Below are 26,700 nucleotides of genomic sequence, written 5' to 3'. Positions count from 1 at the left end.
GCAGAGAGGAAATTAGCAAACAGGGTGTAATTCTTTCCTTTAAAGATAGCCGGCGGGGAGGAATAGATGCTTCTATCTATCAGCAATCCATGAAACCCTGTTCTCTATCATCTGACTCAGGCAAAGGGGAAATGTGAGCAGTATATCTGAGAAACTGTTGGGAATGTCATGCATGAACTTTACATAATGCCACAAGGACATCTCAGTCTGTGACCTCATCCATCCAAACAGCTCTCACCTTACAACCACGGGGTCGCCGGCACACAGGCAGAATGAGTAGTACCAGCCTTTGCTTCCAAGAAGCCTTGAGCTAGCTTCTAATCCTTTATGTTACATGAACAGCTCGAAATAGCCTAAATCTCCACCCTAAACGCCTTCCCCTGTCAACTAAATCTGTCTCAATGTGTTTAAACGGTGAGTGTATCGTGGCTGAGTGGATGCAGACAAGCTTGGTGGCGTAAAGGTTGAAGTAGGTTGAGCTCAGACCTGCCCTTCGTGGCATCTTTTCCACTGATATTAACCCCCAGTAGATGGGGTTTTGTTCAACGTTGGATGAGAGTTGGGGAAACCTTGCCAGCAGGTAGTTATAGGATCTGCGTGGCGCGGGGCTTAATGCGGACGTCTGGTATGCACACCTGTCCCCACACAAGTTATTCCTTGAACAAGCAGCACTACCCCCCACGGAGAGAGAGGAGAAAGAGAGAGAAACCAGAGACGGGGCTCTGCCGGGACCTGCACCAAAGCTCCCTGCACCTGCCCGAGGGGAGTGGGGGAGGAAGAAGGGTGAGGTGCCAGAGGTGTGGATTAGCAGGCTGGAAGGGACATAGCGGTGATGTGGTGTCTGTGATCATCCGTCAACATTATGTTCCTGTTTGTATCTTGTTGCTTGTTTATCACATGTTGTATTTTGTGATTGTTGGTTTCCTTCAAGCTCAATTCTTACGTTCATATTGCGGAGCAATTATTATGCTTGTGATATCTAGAAAATCCAAGTTTTGAGTTTAAATCCCCCACGGTCAATGTCTCCTAATGCAGTAGCAGTCTGCGGAAAGGTTTAATCCCGGCTTCAACAGATCTCTTAGCTAACACTGGATCTCAGACAACGGCTGTGGTTCAAAAGAGCACTGATGAAATGTAACAAATCTAACTCAGTCTCACAGCAAAACGTGTAACAGCTACGTTAAGGAACGTGGGATTCTCACGCTTTTGGGGAGAAAGCGTGAGAATACAACGTTTTAGCGTTGGCAACTAGGTCACGTGACTATCAACTTCCCCCCAGCTGAAAAAAGAAAATGGCGGACTGTCGGTCTATTATCTGTTAAAAACACAATATTTTTAAGAAAGCATCAGCATTTGTATGCATTTCGATGGCATTTCTAGCGAGAAGTACGCGTTATATTTTCATAATCAGAAAATGTAGAAGACCTTCCGTTTATTAGTTTCTTGTGACGTAGTTGCAAGGCAATGTAAATGAACGGGCCGAAATAAAACGTGAGAATACAACATTCCACAACATTGCTATTACACGTTTTGCTGTGAGACTGGGTTGAACAAATCAGACAAGCATTTCCGTAACATTAGTCCAGTCGGTATTTGTGTAATTGTCCCCAAAAAACTGCTCAAACATGAGGAATTTCACATTGAATTCTTCAGATCTTGCTAATACTCGGGCTCGTAGTGGGAGTGCTTATAGCATCAGGAGTATGAGAACGTGTAGAGCACAGCGGTAACCCTGTAGAACGTCACAGCAGTGTTTCTCCCTCCGACCTAAATGTTCTCATTTGCGCCAGTGATGGCTTGGGTAAATGTGAGAGATTGTATTTACATTAGCGCTGAAGATGTTTTTCTTTTTTTCTTCTCTGTGCTGGGTTAATAATCACCAGCCGACCGTCGCCACAAATCTTCATTAGAGGATTAGCGGGCAGGGAGACAGCTTGTGTTCTTTTGCTCTCATTGGAGGCGAACAGTCCTCTCAGCGTCTCCGCTCCCGGTCGCCTCTGCTTTACGCTGCAGCTCACACCCAATGCACACTTTTTCTGCGTCTCAGTCTTTACCCTCCTCTTTCTATCTCATTCAACCTCGGCCTTTCTCTCACGTATGCTTAAACCCACATGTCCCCAACGCTCAGACGTACTGTCAAATGGTTCCCCGAGGGTGCATCGGCTGCCCGGCAGGTGAACATATTCAAGACAGAACAAATTAAGGTCACCGCCAGAAAGCCGAGCCAGCAGAGGACGACGGGATCTGCCCAGTGTATCTGTGCGTGAATCTGCGTTGTTTTGTCTCTCCTGACCCCCAAACAGTGGCAGGACTCCAGAGAGAGCTGTTGTCAAACGGCTCATGTCACACTCAAAGAAAAAGTGACCCTCATTGCACCAGTTTGGAGGAAAAGAGGTGTCATCCCCTCCCTTTGATTTCGGGCTAGAAACCGGTGGAAGAAGGCTCTTTTGGAGGCTCTTTGATATCACCTGATGAAAACTACAGGATTAGATTCCCTCTTGTGTCTGCTGGGAGTGTTGTTGGCCCATCAAGGCTGCTGTGATGTCTGAAGGTTTCTTTCTTTTCATAGACTTTGGTGGTGCAGCCACGGACACTGAGACGGAACACAATGGTGTGTGTTTTTCTTTTCAGCTACACAATGATAGACATATAGAACGATAGAAGGATACAAACCAACAGATAAAAACATAATTACATTAACCCCTCCAACTTTCATCACTTGACGGTAGCTACGTCATCGCACTGGCTGGTCCCTGTGGGGTCCAGAAGTTCCAGAGGATTCGTCTCTTCCAGTCTGGGCCTCAGACCTCCCCTCAAGGGCGATATCGTATTCTGCCTGACTGTGCTCGCCTGTGTAATCCATAGCTGCAGGGAGGGTGACCTTCACAGCAGGCAGCCACACAGCAGGCTGCGACAAAGAGGCACTCAGGGAAAAGGACAGTTTTGGGCCAAACGGCCGCTGTGGGCAGGACGCGGCAGTTCTTAGACAATTACCCACTCAGGGTACATCCTTTACATGTGGTTGCTCAGCCTCTGCATCTATTTGATATCTTTATTGTGAATTATATTTTTAGACGTAAGATCGAATAAGGTATAATAGTACCTTAATCAGTCCAGCAGTGGGATTCACAGCAGCGTAGTTTGCAAACAAGAGACATAGTAAAATATATAGAATATCAAAAACGATTGAACAGCATTATAAGCATTATTAAAAATAAAGAAAAAATAAAAACAAGAATCCACTACAACTGAGGTATAATATACAGACTGGGACTAAATAATGTTCTTGCACAGTGTGCTTTATATTGCACAGGATTCAAGGGTTTTGTTGTGCAGCCTGACAGCAGCAGAAATGAAGGGTCTGCGGTACCTCTCCTTCACGAGAGACCCACCCCGTGGAGGACGCCGGGGCTGAAGCGGCAACCAGGGTGTCCTGCATGGGGTGGGACATGTGTTCCATCATCCTCCTGGCTTCCTCCACTTCAGAACTGCACTTCTTGAGTGGACACCTCAAGAGACTTTCAGTCCGCTGTCGAGATGCTGCTGCTCAAGTAGACCACTCCATACGTCTGTATGATCAGTGCAGTCCAGTTTATTCTTCAAGGGAACACCAATTTATTGTACTTGTACTGACAATTTTACTTGTTTTCCAACCTTTTATAAAGTTTTCTATAGCTAGTTATTATCAAATTTTAAGCTTAATCTTGAACTTGTCTCGTTCGTCCCCATCCACTCTGTTAAAGCAGTGTTCTGCGGTCGTCTCTATGTTGGGGGAAAAAGAGCTATGCATCATTAAACATGCAACGTGCATCCAGTTTGTCCTGCTGCCCGAGTAAAGGAGAAGTCAGAAAAAAGAAAGTTATTGACAGTTGCGTGATTAGATGACGCAGCCAAATAAGTCCCTGCTCATGAATGATGCATCCACCTTCCCTGATGGAGAAAGACAGGAAGGTGGGATGACAGCTGGGGTGCTGTGTGTGTGTGTGTGTGTGTGTGTGTGTGTGTGTGTGTGTGCATGGTGCAGAACAAGGTGAGACTCTTTATCACAGAGCCGGCTCGTGCGCTCTCCTTCCTCTCCTTCCCTCTTTCGCTCCTCTCGTTTCTCTTACCCTCTCACGCAGAAATGTACACACAATCAGGAGTTCTCAGCAGAGTTGTTACTCCCCCTGAGCCCGTGTAACCTTTGGAAATGGTTTACTCTAACGTCTTTCCTCCCTCCACCTTTCTTCTGTTGACTCAGTCTTCTATTGAATTCGTCTTACTTTTCGCATCTCCTTCTCACTTGAGCCGCCCTGTTTTTCGTCAGAAACAATCCCGTTTGTTTTCCGTCCTGGACGCCCTGGACTGCCGCAGTCTGAGACTCACAGCAGGACGCAGAGAGAGAAGGAGGGAGGTGAGAGTAAACGGGGTGGGCGTTGGACATGTGCAGAACGGAGGGGCAGGAACAGGAAAGGCTGTATGGTTCGTTGTCTTCGTCACTGTAGCGTCGCATCTGTCTGTCCTTTGTAGCAGCAGTGGAGTAGCAGCTGACGCACACTGTCGGGCATCAGGCTTTACAAGACAGTGCATGTGCGTCCACATGCACAGTGACAAAAGCGTGCACACTGAATGCTATGCTGCCATAGTGCCTTTGTTTTTTTATTGCTACAAATAGGACTACGAAAATCTAGAGGAAGCCCAAAGATATGAACAAACCAAATATTGAACTTTGGTGCAGTGGCTCCACAGACATGGTCACATCTAGAATCCCTCCAGGAACTACTTTTGCAGCCTTTGATATAGTATGAGAATGACATTTAAGCACGGTGCACATTTTCTAAATTGTGGCAACCGGGTAAAAACCAGGGAGAAATGGAAATGCTCGTTCCTGCGGCTGTTTACATCATGGCAGATACAAATCCGTCTTGCAGCTTTGTCCTCTTCCTCGGGCACTTTGCACAAACATACACAAGTACGTGACATTAATGGCTCAAGGCGCTGCGTCAATATTCATTGAATCTGAAACTCTGACTTGTCCAGTTTTGCGAGGGTACATGACTTGAAGAATAATTGCTGGTGATAAACTCCGACGCAGCTACATTGATTTGGATAGGGCATTTGTGTAAAGGAAAGTAACAGTGATAGATCTCAACACTTTACCCACGGATCCAGCAAGAATTTAAATAAAACATTGTGCATGGAAACTACATCGTTGGGGAAAGTTATTAATCTCAGATTAAGTGGCAAATGCAGTCAGTCTGTGTGTAAAGCCGTGTAGCTCTGCACCAATCAAACAAACCCATCAATGTGCCTTGTGAGTCAACATGCTGCACGATCCCAGAGCAACACATGGGAAACCACAGGAGATCATTTCAATGTGATGAGGGGAGTTGACTATAATCTCAACTCAAATGTAGAATTTATTCACTCACACTCATTAATATTGGCCGTTTTAATTGGCCATTGGCACAATGGGGACAATCACCACAATGTAAACGGATGATGAAACTCCTGGTTCTATTCAGGCACCAATTGTAGCACTTCATCGTTAATGTCATGTAAATGTGTGAGATTTCATGGTGTGTTAGAAGAGGAGGGGGCGCCTGCGGGGTTAAGAGAAGGACCAGTGTGTGCTCACATGTGTGCATGGATCTTTTTTAAAGTAGTGTGTGCTCCTACATTCTTCTTTTGTGTGACTAGAATTGAAATAGACTTGATTTTCCTCCAGTGTTAGCACCATAAGTTCATTAGTGATGGAATGAGATGGGTAAGGTGGAGTGTGATGTGGTTCAAATACCTGCGAGAATGCCGGTGGCTGTTTGATTACAGAAATACGCTGGCATACTTTATAGGTTTAATAATAACATAATTAATCTATCAAATTTCAAACTGGATTTTTCTTTTTTCTTTTTGCATAACTATATGGAGTCCCTATTTCTCCCACAAGCTGCTCTGCTGTGCTTCAAAGGATATCTGGATTGGTCATGGAGCACCTAACATGAACATCCCTTTTGCACACAAGCCCCCCACACACACACACACACCAAGATACCATTCGGTCGTCTTCCAATATTAGTACACAAGGCTGAGGAGCAGAGCAGAGGAGGACAGAGTGGGGGTGAGGGGGAGAGGGAGGAGGGCTAATTTTGGATGCATGGGATGTGGAGTTAGGATAACCATCTTTTCTGCAGCTCTCCTCAACCACACAATTACCATTTACTGCAGGAAGAGAGAGAGAGGGGCACAAAGAAAAAAGAGGCAGATAGATAATAGGAGGAGCAATGGTGACGGGTGGGGGGGGGGGGGGGGGTTCAGTGATGCAGGGATGAAGAGTTGGAGTAAAGCGAAAAAAGACAGAAAAAACCTGTGTGGGGTAAAGAACATGGGGAGGGGGGGGATGTGCAGAGCTGACAACAAGCGCAAAATCCCTCATAAAGTGACAAAGTGACATAAAAACAGTGTTGCATTGTTACCGTTTTATCTATTGTGTATTTTACGTAGACAAAAACATTAATGTGATAAATTAAATCTGTGCATTATAATTTCCTTTCGTAACAGTTACATGCAGGTTTTCTGTCATAAAACAACCACTGTTTTTGCTTTGATAAGTAATGGCATAATGGGCTTTTGTCAATATATTCAAACAGTCCATTCCCAAATCCTATCTGTTCTTAATTGAGATATAGAGATAGCTCGGTTCCTGCACCCCCTAAAAACATGGGAATCCTAATCCCTCCCCCCCTATCTTCTCTCAACTCCCCCCTCCCTCTCCAGTGTGTGTGTGTGTCTCTCTCTCTCTCTCTCTGGTTGACTCTGGCTTGAGTGTACCAAGCAATTACAGAGATGATATCCACTGTCAGTCAGCAGCTCACAGATGAAGCTGGGCCTCTTTAACATTCTAATGGAACGCCAGATTCAATCAGGCCTTTGTGTGGTAGAGGGGAGGGCAGCGCGGCTCATTAAAAAATAAATCATAATAACAATGAGGCCCGGGCAGCAAACGCGCGCAGCACCTAAGCCACGGCATTGAACCCCTCCTCTCTCCCCCTCTCTGGAAACACTCCCGGTCCTTCGTCCCTTTGTCCCCTCTTTACATTTACATTTGTAAATCTGCTCTCCGATTATCAGGAAAACTACACTAATCTAAGCCACCAAATATTGACATTGACTGCTGTGGCGGATGGAGGAGGAGAACTGGCAGGGTGATGTCATGACGGTGCTGCCCGCCCTGAATCTTCTGACTAACAAATAGAGATTATTTCTACTCAACGCTCTGTCCTGTCCACCTTCCGCAATCTTTCCCCCTCTGTGTCCTCCTCCGCACAGGCCGACACGCACACCCATTCTACAACGCTAATTTGTATTTTTTAAATTCTGCCTTTAGAGCTCAAGGGCATCTACAGTTTTACACAAGGTCAAACTACTACATTTGCATTCCTGCATATGAACTTTAAGGATTTACCATCAGAAACTGAATGTTTGTAGGAGATTCATCCTGACTTTTATTCCTAATTGTCGGTCCAAAAAATATTTCTCCCATAATGCAACTTAATCACCCTATAATTAGACCTTTACGGCCTGGTATGAAACAATATCTTACAAACCCGTGAAACAATATCTTACAAACTCATGCTCCAGTCTCTTCTCTCTCCAAACCTCAAAGGAGATCTCAGGCTCTGCACAGCAAAACAGAAAACATAATTCACCTGTATGCACAGACTGAGTCCTACTCCGGACAAGTCAACTTATTTGAATATGAATTAGGGGAATTACCCTTCAACTCTTTTGCAGTTTTGTGATGCCGCTAAAGCCAGATGGGTCTGCTTCAGTTTGACCACTTGTATGACGTTGATGATGTTTCCTTAAACATTAGGTTTGGCCATGGGACAGTATATTTGCTTCGGCTGCGTTTTTTCTTCACAGGGGTGAACCTCTGATCAGAAGCCCTGAGCGCCTTTCATCCATGGGACGCTTTGTTAAAGGTCCCCTGGTGTGATGGATGCACACTTCCTTTTTAGTTTAACATGAATCAATACATGAATGCAAGTTTGTGTGTGTACAAGTTTATGTCTATGTGTCTATAGAGAGCGCGCATTTGTTGCACCCAAGATCAACCAGAGCTCACTGAATAATGCATCAACTGCTATGATAGAAATATATGCTGAATATGCTTCGAGCGTGTTCTAGACTTAGCTTCTACGTATGAGAGAAGAGAGCGAAAACACCACTCTCTACTTTGACAAATGAGCTCAGGTCTGGTTCAAGGAGGCTTCCCTCTTTCGTTTAATGAGCTGTACCCGGGGAATTGGCATCTTTGGGGGGAACTTTGTGTTTGTGCTTCACTTACAAAGTCTTGATTACAAAACGTCTGCGAACAATCTCAACGCAGCGTTTTGCATTTCCACATATTTTCTTTAACATTTCAAAATTCTCCGTGGCTTGCCTTGATTCACAACACCTCCCCAGCGCCAGAGGTTATTTGCAGGGGAAGGTGAGGTGATTTAAGCAAAAGTGTCACACCAATGACACGTGACATTACAGAAGCGACCCCCAGGCACTTAAAGCGATTGGGCGGTCGGTTGGCGGTGGTTGGATGGCTCAGGGATGAACAGTCCTCTTAGAGGACATGCGCATTTCTCATGTTGCTCCATATTCATAGACACTGAAATGAAAGCAGCACTCTATTAGGCCGATTGCCCTCTACCCTCCTTGAAAAATGGAAGTCAATGAAATGTACTTTCAAAACGTCGACCGACTCCTGCCTCCTCCTTTTCTCTCTCCCGCAGGGGGGTGTAATCTCAAAGGGGATCTGGTGCCTTTGTTGGCATCCACCAAAATACTTTTGGGTTGATCCGCCTGATTGTTGCCAAGTGATAAAATTCCATACCTGAGGGCAGAGGTCTCTGGGAGGTGCATGGGAATGGAGTTGCTGGCTATTGTTTCACCTGGGTGTGACCACTGCCTTGAACAAGGGAGAAAGAGAGGACAGGGAAATAATAGGGGGGGGGGGGTTGGGAGGGGGCTGGGAGGTAAGGGCACAAGTGGGAGTGGATTTGAACCGGCTGCAGGAGAGGAAAACAATGGACGCCAGAGGACAGGTGGAGAGAAGCAGGGAGGTTACAGGCTGTGCTTGCTGCCTCCTCAGGTCGAGAATGTCACCTTGTCCTTTTTCTTTTCCCCTCTCGTTCTCTCTAGCTTTTGTCCCTCCACCTCTGTATCCCTTTGCTCCCGGCTGCAGCGCACTTATATATAAGACGACAATTTTCCCTCTTCTCTCTACCAATTCTTTAAGTCAGATGTCCCCATGCTGCAATGGATCACTGTCTTTGAGCAAACACAACAAAGCAATGCTTTGGTTCCTGCTCATCCAACAGTCCATCCATCAGTGGCTCAGACATTGCGTGAAGCCAGAGGCAATCAGACACATTTGCACCGGACGATTTTGTGATCATCTTACACACCCCTACAAAAGAGGTTATAAGAAAAGATTGAAACCTGAGAAAAAGAAAAAAGACAGCTATAGTTTAAAGGAAGACTGGGGAGAAGGAGTTGAAGCGGTTAATGAAACCATTTGCTTAAACGTTACTACAAGAAAAAGAATACACAATGTGTGAATATATATTTCTGTCTTTGTGTGTAGACTCCACCTCAGCTAGACGTTTTCAAATTTTCATATCAAGGATGGCGGCTTAAATTCACACCGGCTACGATGTACTCCAACAGTGAGTCACAGCAAAGAGTAGCAACTGTCCATAGAAATGCCTCCTATCACTCAGCAACACAACAAGATCCATTTTCCTTCCTCCTACAGCCGCGGCTACAAGGCTACAATCTTTTCAGGGCTACCTTTCAAACCTTCAGGCAGTATTTATACAAGAGAGTTGTATTTTTTTTGTAGGATAATTATATTTAAGGTTACATAAAATAGGGTTAGAGAATGACTGCGGGTGCCCACACAGGGGTGTGTGTGTTTGCTTTCTGTCGCCATGTGACCCTCACTGGGTGAACACTGTAACAGCGCTTTCTCCACAGTCGGACTGTGTTGAGCTGCGCTGTTCTCTGTGTAGCCGTCATCCCCGGCTGTCCCCTCCCATTAGCCCCGACAGCTATTTGTCTGTCATTACTGACCTCAAAACGGCGCAAACACTCTCCGTCACAACACACACACACACACACACACACACACGCACACACAGGCTGCACACCAGTTGAGCCTTGCAGTGCAAAATCATTTTTTGCTTGTGCTGCAGTGCAAATTACATGTTGTGGTTTTATCACGTCAGGTGCTACGGAGATAAATATCACGTTGGAATGTGATGAGTCCTGACGCCAATTCAGACGTATTTCATTAAGTCGATGAATCCTGTCCTGAATGGGCTGGGGCAAGTCGTAACACGCAGCCCAGCACGCGTCCACTCTCCCAAACTATCATCATGATCAGAGTCCTACAGGAGATCAGTCGTGTGTGTGTGTGTGTGTGTGTGTGTGTGTGTGTGTGTGTGAATAGATCTGCATCATTTCACAAGCCCACATTCTCTCTCCTCGGATGGATACCTGATATGGATTCATTGTAAACAGAAAGAGGAAAAATCAGCCGCAGGATTTGGCTTTGCTGATCACGGCGCTGCAACATTATCTACGGCATGAGCAAAGTCACTAGGAGCGCTCAGCCCACTAGATCTGCCTGCCTGTGCGTGCTTGTCTCTGCGCTTGTGTTTCTGCCCGCACACACGTCACCACTTCACAAGGAACAAAAGCCAACAGCCTCCGGAAGGTAATTCGCTACCAAACTAGATGCCACGAGGCGATTTAATCTGAAGGATTAAAAGGGAGCGTCTGCTTCTGTAACTCAAACACGCGCAGTGGCCCTGGTCTGCATTCTGGACACTGTCTATTGTGGAGTGGATGGTTGATAAGGTAAGACGGGGGGGGGTTGGAGACAGGCAGTCTTCACCCTCATACCTTCTCCCCTGCAGCTCCCATCTTTCTTTTCCCCGTCCCTCTTGAAATCTACCGAAGAGACCGACTGGCAATTAAATCCCCCCAGCCTTGATTTGGCTACTTAGCTGAGATCAAGATAGGATCTTTTGGGGGGCTTTTTTGGGGCCTACCACTGTCATATTATCTCCCTAGGGTGTTATTACCACCTCATCCACTCTGTCATTATTCCCTTTGGAATAGACAGGAAGTTTACCTTGTCTTATCTGTGCAGCGTGTATAACAATAGCCGGTTCATGTCTGGTGATGTTTGTTTTTTGGAGGAAAAGCTGTTCCCCGATCAGCAAAAGGGCAATAGATTGAGTTTCTGGTGTGGAGGTGTGACGTGGAAAGATGGGGATGATGAACTCACACTTGGGACTTTAATATACCTGATTTGTGTTTGCCAGCCAAACAGTTCGTATTGTACCGTACAGTGAAATAACATTTTTTTAATTGTTCTCCTATTCGGTAGGTTGGGTTGACGCTAAAGGACCTGCAAATAGAGGGGGAAGTTGAAGACCCCTCCCTCTGATGCAGAACCACGTAGACAGACACAATCATGTTGCCTGTGCAGTTATGCTACACTGACACAAATACATTCAGAAACTGGAAAAGCACTTTACAGTTCATGGTAATTTGCATTTTTTGTGAGTGTGTTCATAAATTTCATTGCAGTGCATATTTGGTTCAAGGGCCAAGACATGTTCTGACTAATAACTCTTCAGCCGCAAATGCTGTTCTACTTCACTGTAACTAAGCTGTCGTAACCTTTTTACACTCCCTGACACACACACACACACACACACACACACTCACCTACTGACACACACACACACATACCTGACATGCTACATGAATGAAGACAGAGAAGCCAATTGGCATTTGAAGCAAGGAGAGAAGTTTCAGCTTTCCCCACTAACCCTACATAATCCTCCCATTAGAGAGTAAATTCAGCAGTAGCAGGCAGAAAATCAAACAGATCATTATCTGCATCCACCGTGTGCACGTATTAACCTTCATAGGAAGCAAATAATGAACAGACCATGATTAAAAAGATGCGCTCACTGAAGTTTGATAGGAATAGTTTTTTTTTTATATGTCTTATTTATTTTGTCGCTCCAAAAAACATCGGTAAGTGATGCCTATGATGTTTACAGTGGGGGGAGCGGGGGGGGGGGGGGGGGGGGGGTCTCACCAGCACACTCTTGTGGACACTAAGAGTCACACTTACTCAGGTTTTGGCTCTTTTTGCATGCACGTGTACCCGTGTTGCCTTGTTGTACTCCGTGCTTTCTCTGGTGAAGCCCCTCGTTACCTGTGAGTCAGAGGCCATCAGATGATAATTCACTCCTAGCAGGGGCGAGACAGCTGTCTGTAAAGGGACCATCCAGGGAGGTGAGCAGCTGAAGACAAAGATTCAGGGCTTATGACCTGCATATTGTTCTGTTCTGCAGGACCTCGAGGTGACGGGTGAGGCAGAAGGCTGCTCTGTGCGAGTGTGTATTTGGGGAGGCCGGACTGCTTCATGGTGGAGGCCGGTACGAAGGCAGAGATCCCTGTCTGAGGAATCTTGCCTTTCATTGGCCCGGCTGGATAATCCCCTGTGTGTGGAAAAGTGGATGCATTGAGGAGAAAAAGTGTTCGAGAAAAAGTAAATTAAATCTTTTGGAAAACTGTGCAGGTGTGTGGGTGTACTTGTGTGACTGCTTTTCCCTTTGGGCTTTGTGCACGGCTTTTGGTTGTGCTTTTGATCCTGTTGATTGCACTTGTGAAAGGGAGGCACACGGTCCTGCTGAGACCAAAGCCGGTTAGGGAATACCGAATGACTACATTTTTATTCTGGGTTTCCCTCTTGTTCCGTGCGCCCAAATGCTGCTGCAACCGCTGAAATAAATTGGCTATTCCTGTAGCCCCGGGCACAGCTGTGTTCAATGCGAAATACACACAGCGCCAATCACGAGGGAGACGAGGAGCAAATGAGAGAGAGAGAGATGGTTGGAGAAATGCAGACAGTCAGTGGTGACACAGTTCAACCCATAAGAAACAGCAGAGACAAAGAAGTCTGACAGCTTCATAACATAATATAATATTAATAGCATGTAGATTACAGGAAGGCTCATCCTCAGTGGTTAAGGTGCATGGAAAAGAGAGAGAGAGGTAAAAAGAGGTGATGAGGGAGTCTACTGTATGTTGGGGCTAAATCTTGAGGAAGGAACCTGTGCACTCCGAGGGCTCTTTAAATCCACTCACCGATTCAGAGTTCCCTCAATAATGGATGCATAAGCCGAGGTCCGGCTTTCTTGAAGTCTAAAGTCAACCTCAATGCACCTCAGTCCATAAAGTAAATTATGAACACTGCACAGATTATCACCAAAGCCGCTGTGTGGCAAAACAACTTTGAGCTGGACAAAAATATATAAAACATTAATTATGTTTATCTTCGTCAGATCCTTTCTCATTTAATGTATTCAATCTTCTCTCCGTAATATTCCCATACCAAACATACCAGCTGATGTCACCCTGCGCTGTGGCCAAGTGGAAGACAGGTGCCTGCTTCACGGCGCGACCCAAAAGCAAGTTGGCCGCCTGCCTGTTACCTCCTCTCCTCCTCCTCCTCCTCCTCCTCCTCCTCTCTGCCTCCGCTGCCAACAACCCTGGCACATCTGTGCTTGTCCGGCGTGCTTGGTGCCAAGTACCCTGGTGCCATTGTTCTCCCCTGAATGCACCCAATGCCCATGGGAAAGAAGTCTGAACACAGTGTGGCACAATTTACACGGCCTGTTAGATAATCTCAAGACATGAAAAGATTCTCTCAGCCTAGATTCAAGGAACTGCTTTTTGTTCTGCACCGTAAACAAGAAAAACACCCAATGGAGACTTTTACAGCTTTAGTTTTCAGAATTAGACATTCACTGAGGAGAACACATCCCTGAAATTGAAAGAACAGCTTTATAGTTTATCAATATCATATTTTATAATATGCAGGTTTTGCCAATTTTGAGCAAGCGTTAGTGCTTATACACATAGATGTGTACATACTTCTATACTTGAGATTGACCTGTCTGTCAATCTGTGGCACTCACACAAATGTGGCTTCGGGAAGCGTTGCAGGGTTTCCGGGTCCAGGCCTTTTGAATTCAGCCACTCCACCAAGTCTGAGTGTAACAAGCTGAAAATTCTGTCTAAAATCAGGTGCAGGAGACCCGAGAGATTAGAGCAAAGACACCGTCATGTAGCAGCTCATTTCTATGTGACAGTAATACAACTCTTTAATTGTTTCAGTCAGCGTTAATCAGATAATAGAGAGAAGTGTCCATCACAGTGTCCTCAAGGACTTTGTTCTGTTTGAATTACAATTATTAGAAGAGAGAAATCTTCACATTACAGTATTATACATTATCATACAGTAATATACATTATTTCTGCTTGTTGGCTTTAGTTAATTATCGGTGGATGACTTAAAGAATGAGTTGAGCATTAGTGTTACGGGTGTGCACGGTAGCAATAGTGGGAACTTGGACAGCGGTTTCATCGCACCCCCGGGGTCAACTTCAGTTCTAATACCACAAAACACTTTCAGCTCACCATTTTATTAACTCTGGCTCAAATGCAAGATTGTGTTTGATGTGCAGAGTCCGGTGGGACTCACACACACACACACACACACACACACACACACTGCTCCCAATACACATGTGCACAGAAAACGGTCACACAGGCAAAGCCGTGCTCCATACAGCCATTTGTTTGATATACAGTGTGGGAAGGTCCCCAAAGAGAGGTTCAAATTAATGGGGTAATTATACACTGGAGGAAAAAAAAAAGCAGTCACACTCAGATTTATGCCTCTAAGAGCACGCGCACACACACACACACACACACACACACACACACACACACACACACACACACACACACACACACACACACACACACACACACACAGTGTTCCTGATGGGACAGATTGTGTCTTTGATCCAAGGTCGACCACTCCTCTCTCTCTGGTCACCAGCTCCATTCACTTCCTCAGACCTCCTCCTGCTGCTGCTGCACAGGCTCTCTCTCTCTCTCTCTCTCTCTCTCTCTCTCTCTCTCTCTCTCTCTCTCTCTCTCTCTCTCTCTATTGTGTGCATGCCAGAGGCCGGCTGACCCAGTGCCAGCATCAGTCTCCATAGTTAAGTGCAGACTCGCTGGGGAGCTGCAAACATTACAACTGTTCAACAGAGGCGCTTCCAAACAAAACGCACACACACACACATTCCTGCACAAAGTGCCAGGGAAACAAACAAAGCCCATGTATCAACATGTGGTATAGTGCCATGATGAATGCAGTCAAAAGGAAGCGTATTAGTCATGTTGTTAGTGGTACAGCCCGAGAGGAGGAGCTGCCTTCATCAGTCATGGAGGTAGAGGAGGAGAGAGCAGCTACTGTAACCGCCGTCCTCCCTCATTACAGGCCAGCTTAAAAAAAAAAACACCTTTTGAAACTGCTGTTGTTTGTAATTCTGACTTTCTTTTTGTGATTATACATGCAGAGCAACACTCGAAGACTGAGTCAGCCTGAGATTGTGAGACGAGTACAATCCAACAGCTGGAAAACCATTAGGCACTTGTTAGTTGAGGAGAGGTCGTGCTTGTGAGCATTGTTTTCTTCATTCACACGTTCATTTGTATATTTGTGTTTCGTCGAGTGGAAAAAATGTGATGCCCAACTAGAGGTGATAATGCAGTACTCTTCAGCCCGAGGCAGCCGGGCTTCAGCTGAGACAGCACTTTCTCTTAGTCTGACAAAGTCAATCTCTTTACTTTTCGCTCTCTCTCTAATCAAAACTTTACACCACGCTGCTCTTTGCAGAAGTCACATTATTATCTCTGATCAAATTCAGTTGACATGAAGCTCGGTGAGAATGCACTGGTGTCAAATAATGCTCACGTTACCGTGTGACAGTGTGGAAGCAGGTAGGAACGAGTTGGAGCAGGAAGCGGCGAGGGGGAACGGCGGTTAATGGAGCGAGAGAGAGAGTAGCTTAGAGCGATCCCAAAAAGGAGAACGGCAAAGCCTTAAGTCTCGGGGGAATTTGAAAGCCACAGAAATCCAGTTGCGGATATTAAGAGGCTTAATCTAAGAGCCTGGTGAGTTTTTGCTGTGTGGGCCCCGTCACTATCATCCTTGACAGAGGTTAAAGAGGAGACGAGGAGGGATGAGGAAGGGAGCGAGCCACTGCAGATTGGAGCAATGACGAGAATAGCCCGCGCATCCTTGCACGCTTTCATACGAGAATTAAACGGTGACATTGCGGCGCGGCTGTTTGTGTCTGCGTGCAGATGGTGGGACACCACAACAGTGACTGAGGTTTTTAACTCTTGTAGAAAAACCTGCTCAAACAGCGTGCAGTCAAAGCCCGGAGCATGAGTAAGATGTGAGGGGGGGGGGGAGGGGGGGGGATCAGAGTCCATGATTCACTCACTCCATATTTGGAGATCACTAAGTAATCCAACTGCGGCGCACGAGGCAGGATGACATAAAGCAACACGCGCTGAGATGAAAGTCATTATCATCAAGCTGCAGATGTCTCCCTGGAGAGGAGAGGGAAGGAGCGAGGCAGGTGGATAAGAGAAATCCCTTCAGCCTCTGTGCCATTCCTGCTTCATTTGATGTGGCGGCTTTAGCATAATGAAATGCTTCGTTGATGTAAATTTTACAAAGCCCAGAAAGCCCTTCAGCATGGCAGCACTTGTACACAGCAGGGCCGCTGCACTTTGGCGCTCCAGTCTTGGCTAACCTGTTAGGAAAAAACATAATGTGTGTCAACAGCAATCGTTCAGATGTCCTCGACTGCCCAGATGATGCTTTTTCTCTCAGTTTTAGAGACCACATGTTCCACTCGGGGTCCCACATAGTTTTTGCTTTGCATACAAAGAAAGGGTTGCTTTGCAGGGAAATTACGGCTGATTGTTGTTTCTCAAATTCCGCGGCAGACTCCAGGAAACAAGTTGTAAGCTGCAATAAGCTGTCCAAGTCATTTAATTATCTCGATCCGTCTTTTTTTTTTTATGGAGGCGCTTTTAATACGGTTTTACACATGACAGCATGTATATTAATCCACCACTGTCTCTGTGTGCAGGAGGCATAAACCGGGCCGGGCCGGCGGTGCCAACATTCTTGCGGACCCCCACCATGATCCAGCCCCACTTGGACATGAAACACTTCCTGCAATTCCCCATGGACACCACCCCTCCTCCGCACAGCATGAGCCTCTTCCACAGCTTCAACACGGTGAGAGTTGATGGTCGACACACAGGCAGAAATACACAGAGAGAGAGTTTACCAGTTTTAAAAAAACTGGCAAACACCTGAGAGCGGCCACTTTGTCCAAACGATCTGGGAATCCAGGAGACATGCAGGAGAAGGTAACGTCAGCCAACGACATTACAAATGTCTGCTGTAATAGGCAGGCCTCAGTAAAACAAATCAGCGTCTTCCCATAACTGAATTATTTCATGAAAACACTCCTTTCCTTTCCTTATTTGAAAAGCACAGAATGAGAATGAGCAGTTCGAAGGCCGTCCCGACAGCTGGGTACTTCAAACCCCACAGTTTGTTTGATGTGGTGTTTATTTCAACGGAGAGGGATCTTCCTGTTCCCCCAGGCCCCCGACTAACATCTTAACATTTAGATTAGACCATAGAGACACTTTGCATTCCACCAGCTCAGCACAACGTGCCGCCTGTTCCATCCGCACTCCATCAGGGAACGTCAACACATTTCTTGTCAGCAATACGTAAAATCTGTGAACTTGGCACGTACTGCAATGCTTTTTTTGTCTGTTATTCTCTGCATGTGTAATCCAGTATTTTTGGGCTGAGGTTAGCGAAGGTGCGACAGCGATCCACTATTACTAATTGGAAATAACTGGCGAGGGCTTTCACTACGTATAATATTGGGATAGTTACAGGAGTCCAGACACCGCTAAGCACATTTTAGCGATGCAGTCATTTCTAATAGGCCTCCACGGGCCGTGACATGAGTGGAAGAATTCGCACTGATGTTAAAACTGCAGCGTACCCAGCAGGCATGGATTAATAAGGATACTGAAATTACGCCGGCACTCAGTTTCCACTCTTGCTCTTTCCTCTGAAGGATTCCCTCTGAACGTCTCTCCCTCCCTCATTCTGTAACATCCCCCTGCTCCCTATCGTCCTTATCAGAACGTTAGCAATATCTCAAAGTCCACAGGGATGCTGTGAATATTAAAAGCTGTTGGTGCTGATGACTGCAAGTGGAGTTTTACAGCCCCGCGGCGGCCAGGAGATGGGGCCATAGGAGAGGCTTGAAGGGCAGTCTGACCTTATAGCTCCACTGCGCATAGGCACGTACACATCGCATCGGCAGTACGTTTAGGCTTTTACTGCATTGCAATAAAAACAATTGACGAGGAGAAGCGCACGTGATGCCTGGAGTGTCACGCACGGTTGTTTTACATGTGACATGAACAGAATGCATCTGTGATCTGTAAAGTGCAAAACAACTGAGGGCTCGGCCTCGAGGCCCTTCTTTGGATAGCTCTCTCTCACTTGTGAAGCTTTTAGGCAGAAGATCAGAGTATTACCGATGACGCTTTCATTCAACTACATGAATAGAGGGTGAACTAAGATTATATAACATTTAAAGGTACCATTTCCAGTGCATTAGTTGCTTCCTGGGGCCTTTTCGCTGTAACCCAATGGGATAAATGTATAATTTGGACACTATGTCAATGGAGACACAGGCATTGCAGCAGTAACACTGCGATGCGTCCCTGCGAGAAGATAACAGCAATCCTAGTTATTAAGTGATGTGTGCAGAGTTTGTCCCGTCTTAATGGGACTCACGTTAATGGTTATTAGCCTCATAGCAGACGAATGGCCTCTCTTAAAGCTGTATACACTTTTAATGGCTAGCCGATGTGATTTGTCCTCTACCTGCCTGTCCCGCTCAGTGCGCCTCTAGACAGTGACAAGGCCAAATTATTTATTTGCGGCAGCTGGTCCTTATGCAGACACCCCCGCATACGTCTCTGAGGCGAGATGCGTGTCCCGAACGGGCTGCAAAGTCAGGAATTCCCAATGAAACTGGCCTGTTGAAGCTCACAAACTGTCCCGGCCTTTTTTCTTTTCTCATTCTCCTCCTAAACAACTCTCGCCGCGTGTCTTATTGCTGCATCAATGTCCCCCCAGAACAACTGATGAACAACCCCTGCACGTTTTAGACAAATCTAAATTGTGATCCCATAGAGCCCGTTTTAGGGCTTCCTCGGACCTTCTGCGCTTCAATGTCTGGCTGTAGGGCGTCACATGTACCTTGAAAGCAGAGTTGTAGTCTATGTGGGCGTGTGCGGGTGAAGTCATATGTGGTTTGGTTGAGGGTTGATGGGGCGGGCAAAAGCTCCAGAGGCTGATGATGGCATTTGGTAAACGGTGTGAAGAGAGAGGGGAGTCGAGCGGGAGGAGGGTGGGTCACCCAATCTTGGCTACATCTGGAGAAATCTAGTATGCATGAAGAAGGGGCCGCTTGGGTGGAGGAGGCGGGGGGGGGGGGGGGGGGCAGAGAGAGAGAGAGAGAGAGACTGTAAGCGAGCGAGGGAAGGGGAGGAGAAAACTGAAAAGCAAACTGAGGGAAATGCACTGTAGGGAAGCGTAAGACAGAAAGAGTGAAAGAGAGGAGAAGGAATACGATCAAAGGGGACTCGCACTTGTTAGGTGATGTTTGAGTGGAAAAAGAGAATAAGGCATCGATTTGAGAAGAAATCCTTACAGCACCTTCTTCTTCTCTGTCAGCGTTTTAAAGGGAAGCAGAGTGAGCCGAAAGGGCAAAAACAAAAAGATGGCATTATGAGGAAAAAGTGAGATTTTTTTCTTCTTCTTCTTGAGTTGTTGTATTCAGTATTGACAAGCAACCAGAGGGCTGAATGAGTGAGGAAGGTGCGACACGTACTCTTAATCTTACACATGCTGAGGCTCAAACACACACCTTGGCCATCAGCGCACACACAGGAGGACCAATGCAGCTCCCTGCTTCATCAGACACAGAGGAGAAGAAGGTGAGTACCTAAATGCTCGCTGGAGTTCTTTTATTTTTTCTAATCTGGACCCAACTTAAAAGTACTGTAGAGCTTAGAGTCTCAACGGCTGTTCTTATCTGGCACAGCGCAGACTCTTGTGGGAGTGCCAGAGCGGTCCCACTGAGAGTCACAGGCCAGTGTAATTCCTCATTGCTGGAATTCCATCCTTCCAAATACGTTGTTGCTGAGGACAGATCGAACGCACAGAGGACAGCAAACAGAAACGAAGGAAGGAGGAAGGACTGAGGAATAAACATGAGAGTGAAGTGAGAGTTGAAGAAAACGCCTGTAAAAGTATGAGGATGTGATGAGTTTAGCTGCATGTTGCGTTGAGAGAAGCTTGGTTGCTCTTTGGTCTGTGTCTCATCAGAAGAAACTGTAAACAAAAGGCTTTAAGGAGTGGAGGTCGTAAGGATGCGAGCGCTGAGTGATACTTAAGTCAATGAACTGTGAGCTTTACTAACATCCATTTCACCGCATTCAAACAGCTTATACTCATTTTTTTACTGGGCAGATTAAATACATTAAAGGGATATAAATCACCCACTACTGATGCAGAAAACACTGCCAAGTTAAAAGACATTTGGTGATTTTCTCAAAATTGGTCAAGGCAACTTGATTGAGTTTTTGAAAATCCCACTCCACTTACATCACAAGGCTCAGCTCCTATTTCATGAGGTCTTGTTTTGGAGAAGAAATGGGTTGAGGCCAAGTGAGCTCCCCTCCAAAAAGGCTTATTGGCAGCTGGGCGTTGTTTTTAACAGCTGAATATACTGGATGGATCACAGCGGTCCCACACACAGAGCACTGTAGGCCCGGATGGGGAGAAGCTCATGATTTATGTGTACAATTACACCACCGAGGCCTTATTAAACTTCATCGGTCACTGTAATGTACATTGTATATAACTCTTATAGTTATGCTTGCTTGTGATGTGGGAGTTGGGTTTATTTTGGTTCTCTTCGGCCTGCCTCTTGCAAAGCAGCTGAGGTATTCATGCAGTTGTATTCATCCACCATTGCTCAGTGGGCCCATCCCATTCGATCCCTTTGAATTCACAGCGGCAGTAGAGGCTACTTTAGGCCATTTCTGGGAACAGAAATAGAGGGTTTCATGGAACGTGGACTATGGGGGAGAAAACCAAATTAGATAAGAATGTGCAGTGATAGGATGTCCGGCCTAGGCCTCTTTTTCTCCCTCTATTTCTGGGTTATTTTGCATTCCTCCCTCCCTTTCTCCCTCTATCTGTCCCAATCCATCTTCCTCTCCCAGTACCCCAGATGGTGTGTTTCTGTATCGTCATGCCACCCAGCTAAATGTCTCGGGCCTCCTCCCCTTTTCATTCTCTCTCTCTGTTTACCCTGTTTCCTTGGAGTCACTGAGTAACATCCAATGTGCAGAATTCTAAATGGAGGGTGCATGAGTTGTAACAATATTCATTTTAGCCGCCCTTTTCGTCTCCGTCCCTTCATGTGGCTTCTAGGTGAGACTACGGTTCGAGGTGCAAAATAGCTTCAGAGACAGTTTGGCATTCACCTAATTGCACATACAGATGAGCCAAATTGAGTAATTTACAGTCTGTAGCTCTCTCCAAAACAAAAAAAACAGGCTTGCATCAGACTTGGAGGACTGTCTGGAACATTTGTTGAGTGAGTTCTGAATTCAAAACACACATAGGGTCATATCCATTGTGTTCCTCAGGCAAGGAATATTTATTCATTTTACATTGCCCCAACGTCTTAAACGTTGAACGCTTGGCCTTCTCAGTGCCAGACAATTGTTTATGGTGGAAATCCTCACCAGCCGCACACTCCAGACTAATGCAAGGGCCAATTAACAGTGATCAGTAGATAAATGCAGCTTCAAACAGATACATAATTAGAATGAAGCCCTTCCAGATCCATACAAGCAGGGTCTCTAGTGTCCGGGACAGAGTTTTAAGTCGGCAGCTTAGCCGCCGACTCCTTGTAGAGTTAAATGTGCGCGAGGTGCTTTAAACAATGCAGATGATGGACGTCTCAGCTGAAACAAGTGGCACAGGGAACAGAATGAACCACAACCTGGTCAGTAGACAGACGTACAGCACTGCGTTGCACTATAAATACCTGCTTTATCCACGCAGTCAGTTTGACTTTCAAATTCAGTCTCTTGGGCAAAAAGCGCTTGGAGCTCGCCCTTCTACCCTCTGAGGTAAAGGGCACGGACCAACCCGTCGACTTTTACCACCGACAGCTCAGGACGGCAGTAAAAGAGTATGAATTATAGCTCACAGATGCCTCTCTTTCTTTGTCTCTTCCCTCGTCAGATGGACCCGGTGCAGAAGGCTGTGATTAACCACACCTTTGGAGTTCCACTGGTGAAGACCAAGCGGCCAGTCATCTCCTGTAACGTTTGCCAGATCCGCTTCAACTCAGAGGTACAGAAATATAGAGCGAATCCATCTCTCGTGATGGGTGCATTCTCCGCCTTTTATGCGCCGTTCACTTTAGACACCTTTCTGTGTGAATATTTATCAGCTGTCCGGAACGCGTGTATTGACTTTGTGGTGCATTTGGCCTGCGTTTTGGCAGTTGCGACCTTGTTGGAATTTAATTTATTTTAAGAAGGATTGGAGTTCGAGGCAATAATCACTGCAGCACAAAGCTGAGAGAGAAATAAGATGTTAGCCTGTGATTTCAAATAGATATTCTCTTTCAATGTTGACAGAATTTGAGTAAGATCTTTATTATGTTTAAACTTGATTTCACTCAAGTATGCCATGTAGTGAAAATCTCTTTAGAATTAACAACAACACGTTTTTCATGATCCAGTTTTAGTCAATCCATGATTTAAAACACATTTTCATCTGCACATATGGTGTAGTTTCTATCCAAACTTTTAATTGGAGTTTAACGACACGCTAAACCCCACGGCAACTGGCATACACAACTGACCATAAATTAAAGGAAACAAAAATCAAGAAAGTATTCAGTTTGTTGGCAACTAATTTTCAGTATTTTCTTCTTGCTGTGGACAAATAGGATCCAACAGAACACATGACAACAACAGCTCCAAATGGCATGTGTGCAGTGTGTCATTTGGCAGTGATGCTCCCTTTTCAGTGGTGCAGACTTCGGGGCCAGGGCGTACATGCACCCACAATACACAGCATTAAGGAGTGGACTGGTTCTATATATACTCCTCAGGTCTACAATTAGGTCTCCATGTGGTCAGGGAGCTGCAGGGCTGTAATCGTAAGCTTACTCTTTGCAGATGTCTCCACTGGAGGAGGAAACAAAGATGTTCATTTAATGAAATACTTTCAGCCCCACAGCTAGTGGCTAACAACACGTCCTAAGTTAGGATGTACAGGACATCTGTGAAGAATTGTAAATGTTAACGTAGGGTTAAACTGTTGTTTTAATGACAGCTGACTCCAGACTCTACTGTATTTTCTTTCACATCAGCCCTAGAATATAGATGAAATACAAATGTGGGGAAGCAGGTGCAGAGTGGGGTGGTGAATGCTGTTAATAGCAGTAGGCTGAGAGTACCTCTCAAATATTTGTTGTTTTCTGAAATGAACAAGAGATAATTGGCCAGTCTTCCCACGTCATGCACAGATCGCTCTTCCTCACTGTGCTACAAACACTGATGGCTTAATATACAATTGTTTTCAATTTCAAGAGAGACCTGGGTGCCATCATTATATTGCCACAACATACAAAGAACGCTGCCCCCCCAAAAACAGGGATGCTTTCCCAAAACCATCTAAATAATGAAAGAAAAATAAATGTTAGCGCATATTGTTAATGTTTAATAAGAAGTGTTCCCCTTGTTCTCCTCACTGAAGCTCGTGTTTATTTGTGAACATATGGAACCGGAAATAGCGGCACGCAGCGGAGTCTTTTCTTCTAGCTCAAGACATCCCGTGTATCCACACGTGAGTCCTCAGCACTCTGATATGCAGGATAACAGCACCTCTCCGCTGTCGTCCACTTTAGCTTCCAGCGTGCAGACAAACACGTGCACTGCAATAAACCAGCAATGTCAAACTTGAAGCAGGCGTGTGTGTAATTTGTGCTGCGCTACTAAGCTACACTGGAGAAAAAGTTGTCCTTTTTTCATCACCATGACTTCCCCCCCTCCCCCCCCCCCACTGTTCTTTTACATAATGTCAAGGCAGGATAAATATTTCATGACCGAAAATAATACAGCGGGAAACACTTCAGTAGAATCTTGTGCTGCAGTCCTCACCTCGTCTTCTAGTTCTGGACTCTGAGAAGACAATCATGTTGGCCCACATTTCTCCGTCTTCATTTGCCACCTGTGCGTTGATGGGTAGTTCAGGTGTTTTGTGTAGCTGAGACGGTGTCTACCGTTAGTTATGACCAATGTATTTGTCTCCAGAAGGATCCGGTTCTGCCTTGCTGCTCGCGCCCTTTGCTCCCCTCATTTCACGCATCATTTTTCCATCATCCACGTGTCCCCATTTGATCTTTCTCTCTCCGCCTCTCTCTCTCTCTCTCTCTCTCAGTAATTTCTCCCACTCTTTCTCTCCGTCTCCCTCTCTTGTGCTACGTTATTTACAGTGTGGAAATGCCTGAAATTGCCTGCCACTACTTATTATAAGATGCATTTGTCAAGGGCATGGATTAGTGTCTGGCTCTGACAGCCCCGGTGCATCTTGGGAAAGTGGGAGCGAGGAGAAATGGAGGGGAAGGAGAGGAGAAGAGGAACGGATGAGGGGGGGGGCTTGTGCCCCGCTTTCCCTCCGTCGCGTGGTGGTGTGAGGTGTTTAACGGTGGTTTATAACGACCTTGGTGGTGTGCTGCATTAGTGACATCATCGGCTCTGTTCCGCTGCATTGACCAGCGTCACAGCTGTTTGCAGCAATACTATTGGCTGATGTACATCCCTTATTATCTTCTACAGCATATGCCCCTCCCCTTTAATTCCTGCTTGTTTATCTATCAGTTCTTCTTTTTCACTTTTAACTCTCATCTGGAGCTGCAACTCTAGCAGCACTGCCTCCTTCCTTAGAACGACTGGCTCCGTTTGAACCGACTGCGTAATGAAGAACAGGCTTCACAGGCTGATGTGATGCAGTTTTTCCTCTCTCTGACTTTTTTTGTCTCTTTTATATCACTCCAATTCTCTGTCCGGGTCTTGACACAACCTTCCTTGTCATGTAGTTCCCTGGCCGTCCATCATATCCCCGCCGTCTTGCCTTCACGCTCTCCCTCTCCTCTTCATCCAGGATCTCACACTGATGCTCACCAGCTCGGCAGATGACACACTTTGCTTATGGGAGCCTCTGTGGCGGCTCCACCGGGGCCCCACCATGTACTTTTTCATCCCTTTCTTTCATCTGAAAGATCTATTCTCTGTCAGCAGCCCCGCCCCCCACCACCACCCAACACCACCCAACCCACACGCCTTTTGCGGCCCACATCTCTCCCGCCCTTGATCTACAGGCTTTGTTGCAAGTGGGCTGCTATATCTAGAGCCCAGCTTGTCATCATGATTTACAAGAAATGCGATATTGTAAATGACTTCAGCCGCTGGTTCACCCTGATAGCTCACGTCTCAGATGAACATCAGAAACACACGTCCAACAGACACACAACCGGGCTTACAGACATTTGCCCCCCTGTCAGTCTATCCTCACTCCTAGGCCTGTGGTCAGGGTGATGTCCTAAGTTCTTCAAGCCTTTCAGCACCGATGGCAGCTGCCAGCCTCTCTTCAGGACCATGCCTCTCCCTGGAAACTAGCTACTTGATTATCATCTTTACAACTGGAGGATTATTTAGCAACGTGACAGCATACATCTGCTCAGAGGAAATGCACGTAAGCAGCCTGTTTGTATTGCTATTTAAATTGAGGGACGCTTAAATCATGACGGAGGGGAAGTTAAGAGTGAGCGAACAGATGGCAAATGGAATTCATTCAGTACATTATGTACCCCCCCTCCCCCCCCCACACGAATGTATCTGTGTATGCTTTGTGTTTTGTTCCACTTGTCCCCATACCGCTAAGCTGCCATAGTAACCCTGCACCTGATAGGCCATGTTGTTCCAGGCGCACATACCTCCGTGCAGGAACACAAACATACACCAACGAGAGTCAGACTTTGCTGTTCTCCCTCCTGACAAACGAGCACTTGTTTACCCTCCGAACAAACACATTAGCTAGCAGTTAGTCTTTCATCGTGCGATTAGCCACACACCAGCTTCTGTAAAAGATATCTGCAACATTTTTTTTATTCTGTGCGGGAATATCCGGCCCCCCTGTAAACCTCCAGCCTCCCACTGGTAATGTGTCATTTAATAGTGCGTAGATAGTGTGGCATCTCGCTGACGACCTTTGACTGTCTGTCAGCGTGGCTGCAGCGACGAAAAGGAACGGTCAGGATGTGTGTAGAGCTCTGGAATGCAGATTCTGTTCAAACTTTGAGTACAGAAATGGGTGATCCACAGATGCACGTGCTGTTAGACTCCGCAGTAATACACCGCAGTATAAGGTACAAGTCATTTTAAAACCTGACCGTGAGGGGACTAAGAGACAACGGGGGGGGGCGAGGGAGGTCTAGGTCTCAAACGTTTCCATCACCGTGTCTTTTTGTTATTCATTCATCCTTCCACTGTAAACCTGCCTGC

At 46.1% G+C, this 26,700-nt stretch overlaps 1 protein-coding gene across 7 annotated transcripts in view; it reads left to right on the top strand.

Annotated features, from left to right (window-relative positions):
* Nucleotides 1-26,700, top strand: part of znf385a (zinc finger protein 385A) — a 49,039-nt gene that overhangs the window by 10,495 nt on the left and 11,844 nt on the right. For 2 of the 7 annotated variants that reach the window (XM_040192935.2, XM_040192936.2), the window contains exons 2-3: nt 17,085-17,236; nt 22,367-22,477. In XM_040192935.2, the coding sequence (XP_040048869.2) occupies nt 17,085-17,236; nt 22,367-22,477 (263 nt within the window). The other 5 variants (XM_078092015.1, XM_078092004.1, XM_078092013.1 and 2 more) reach the window with 5 other exon arrangements.

This window comes from Gasterosteus aculeatus, chromosome 2 (genome assembly GCF_964276395.1).
Source record: "Gasterosteus aculeatus chromosome 2, fGasAcu3.hap1.1, whole genome shotgun sequence".
NCBI classification, from domain to species: domain Eukaryota; kingdom Metazoa; phylum Chordata; class Actinopteri; order Perciformes; family Gasterosteidae; genus Gasterosteus; species Gasterosteus aculeatus.
This window is presented reverse-complemented; position numbering and strand designations above follow the sequence as displayed.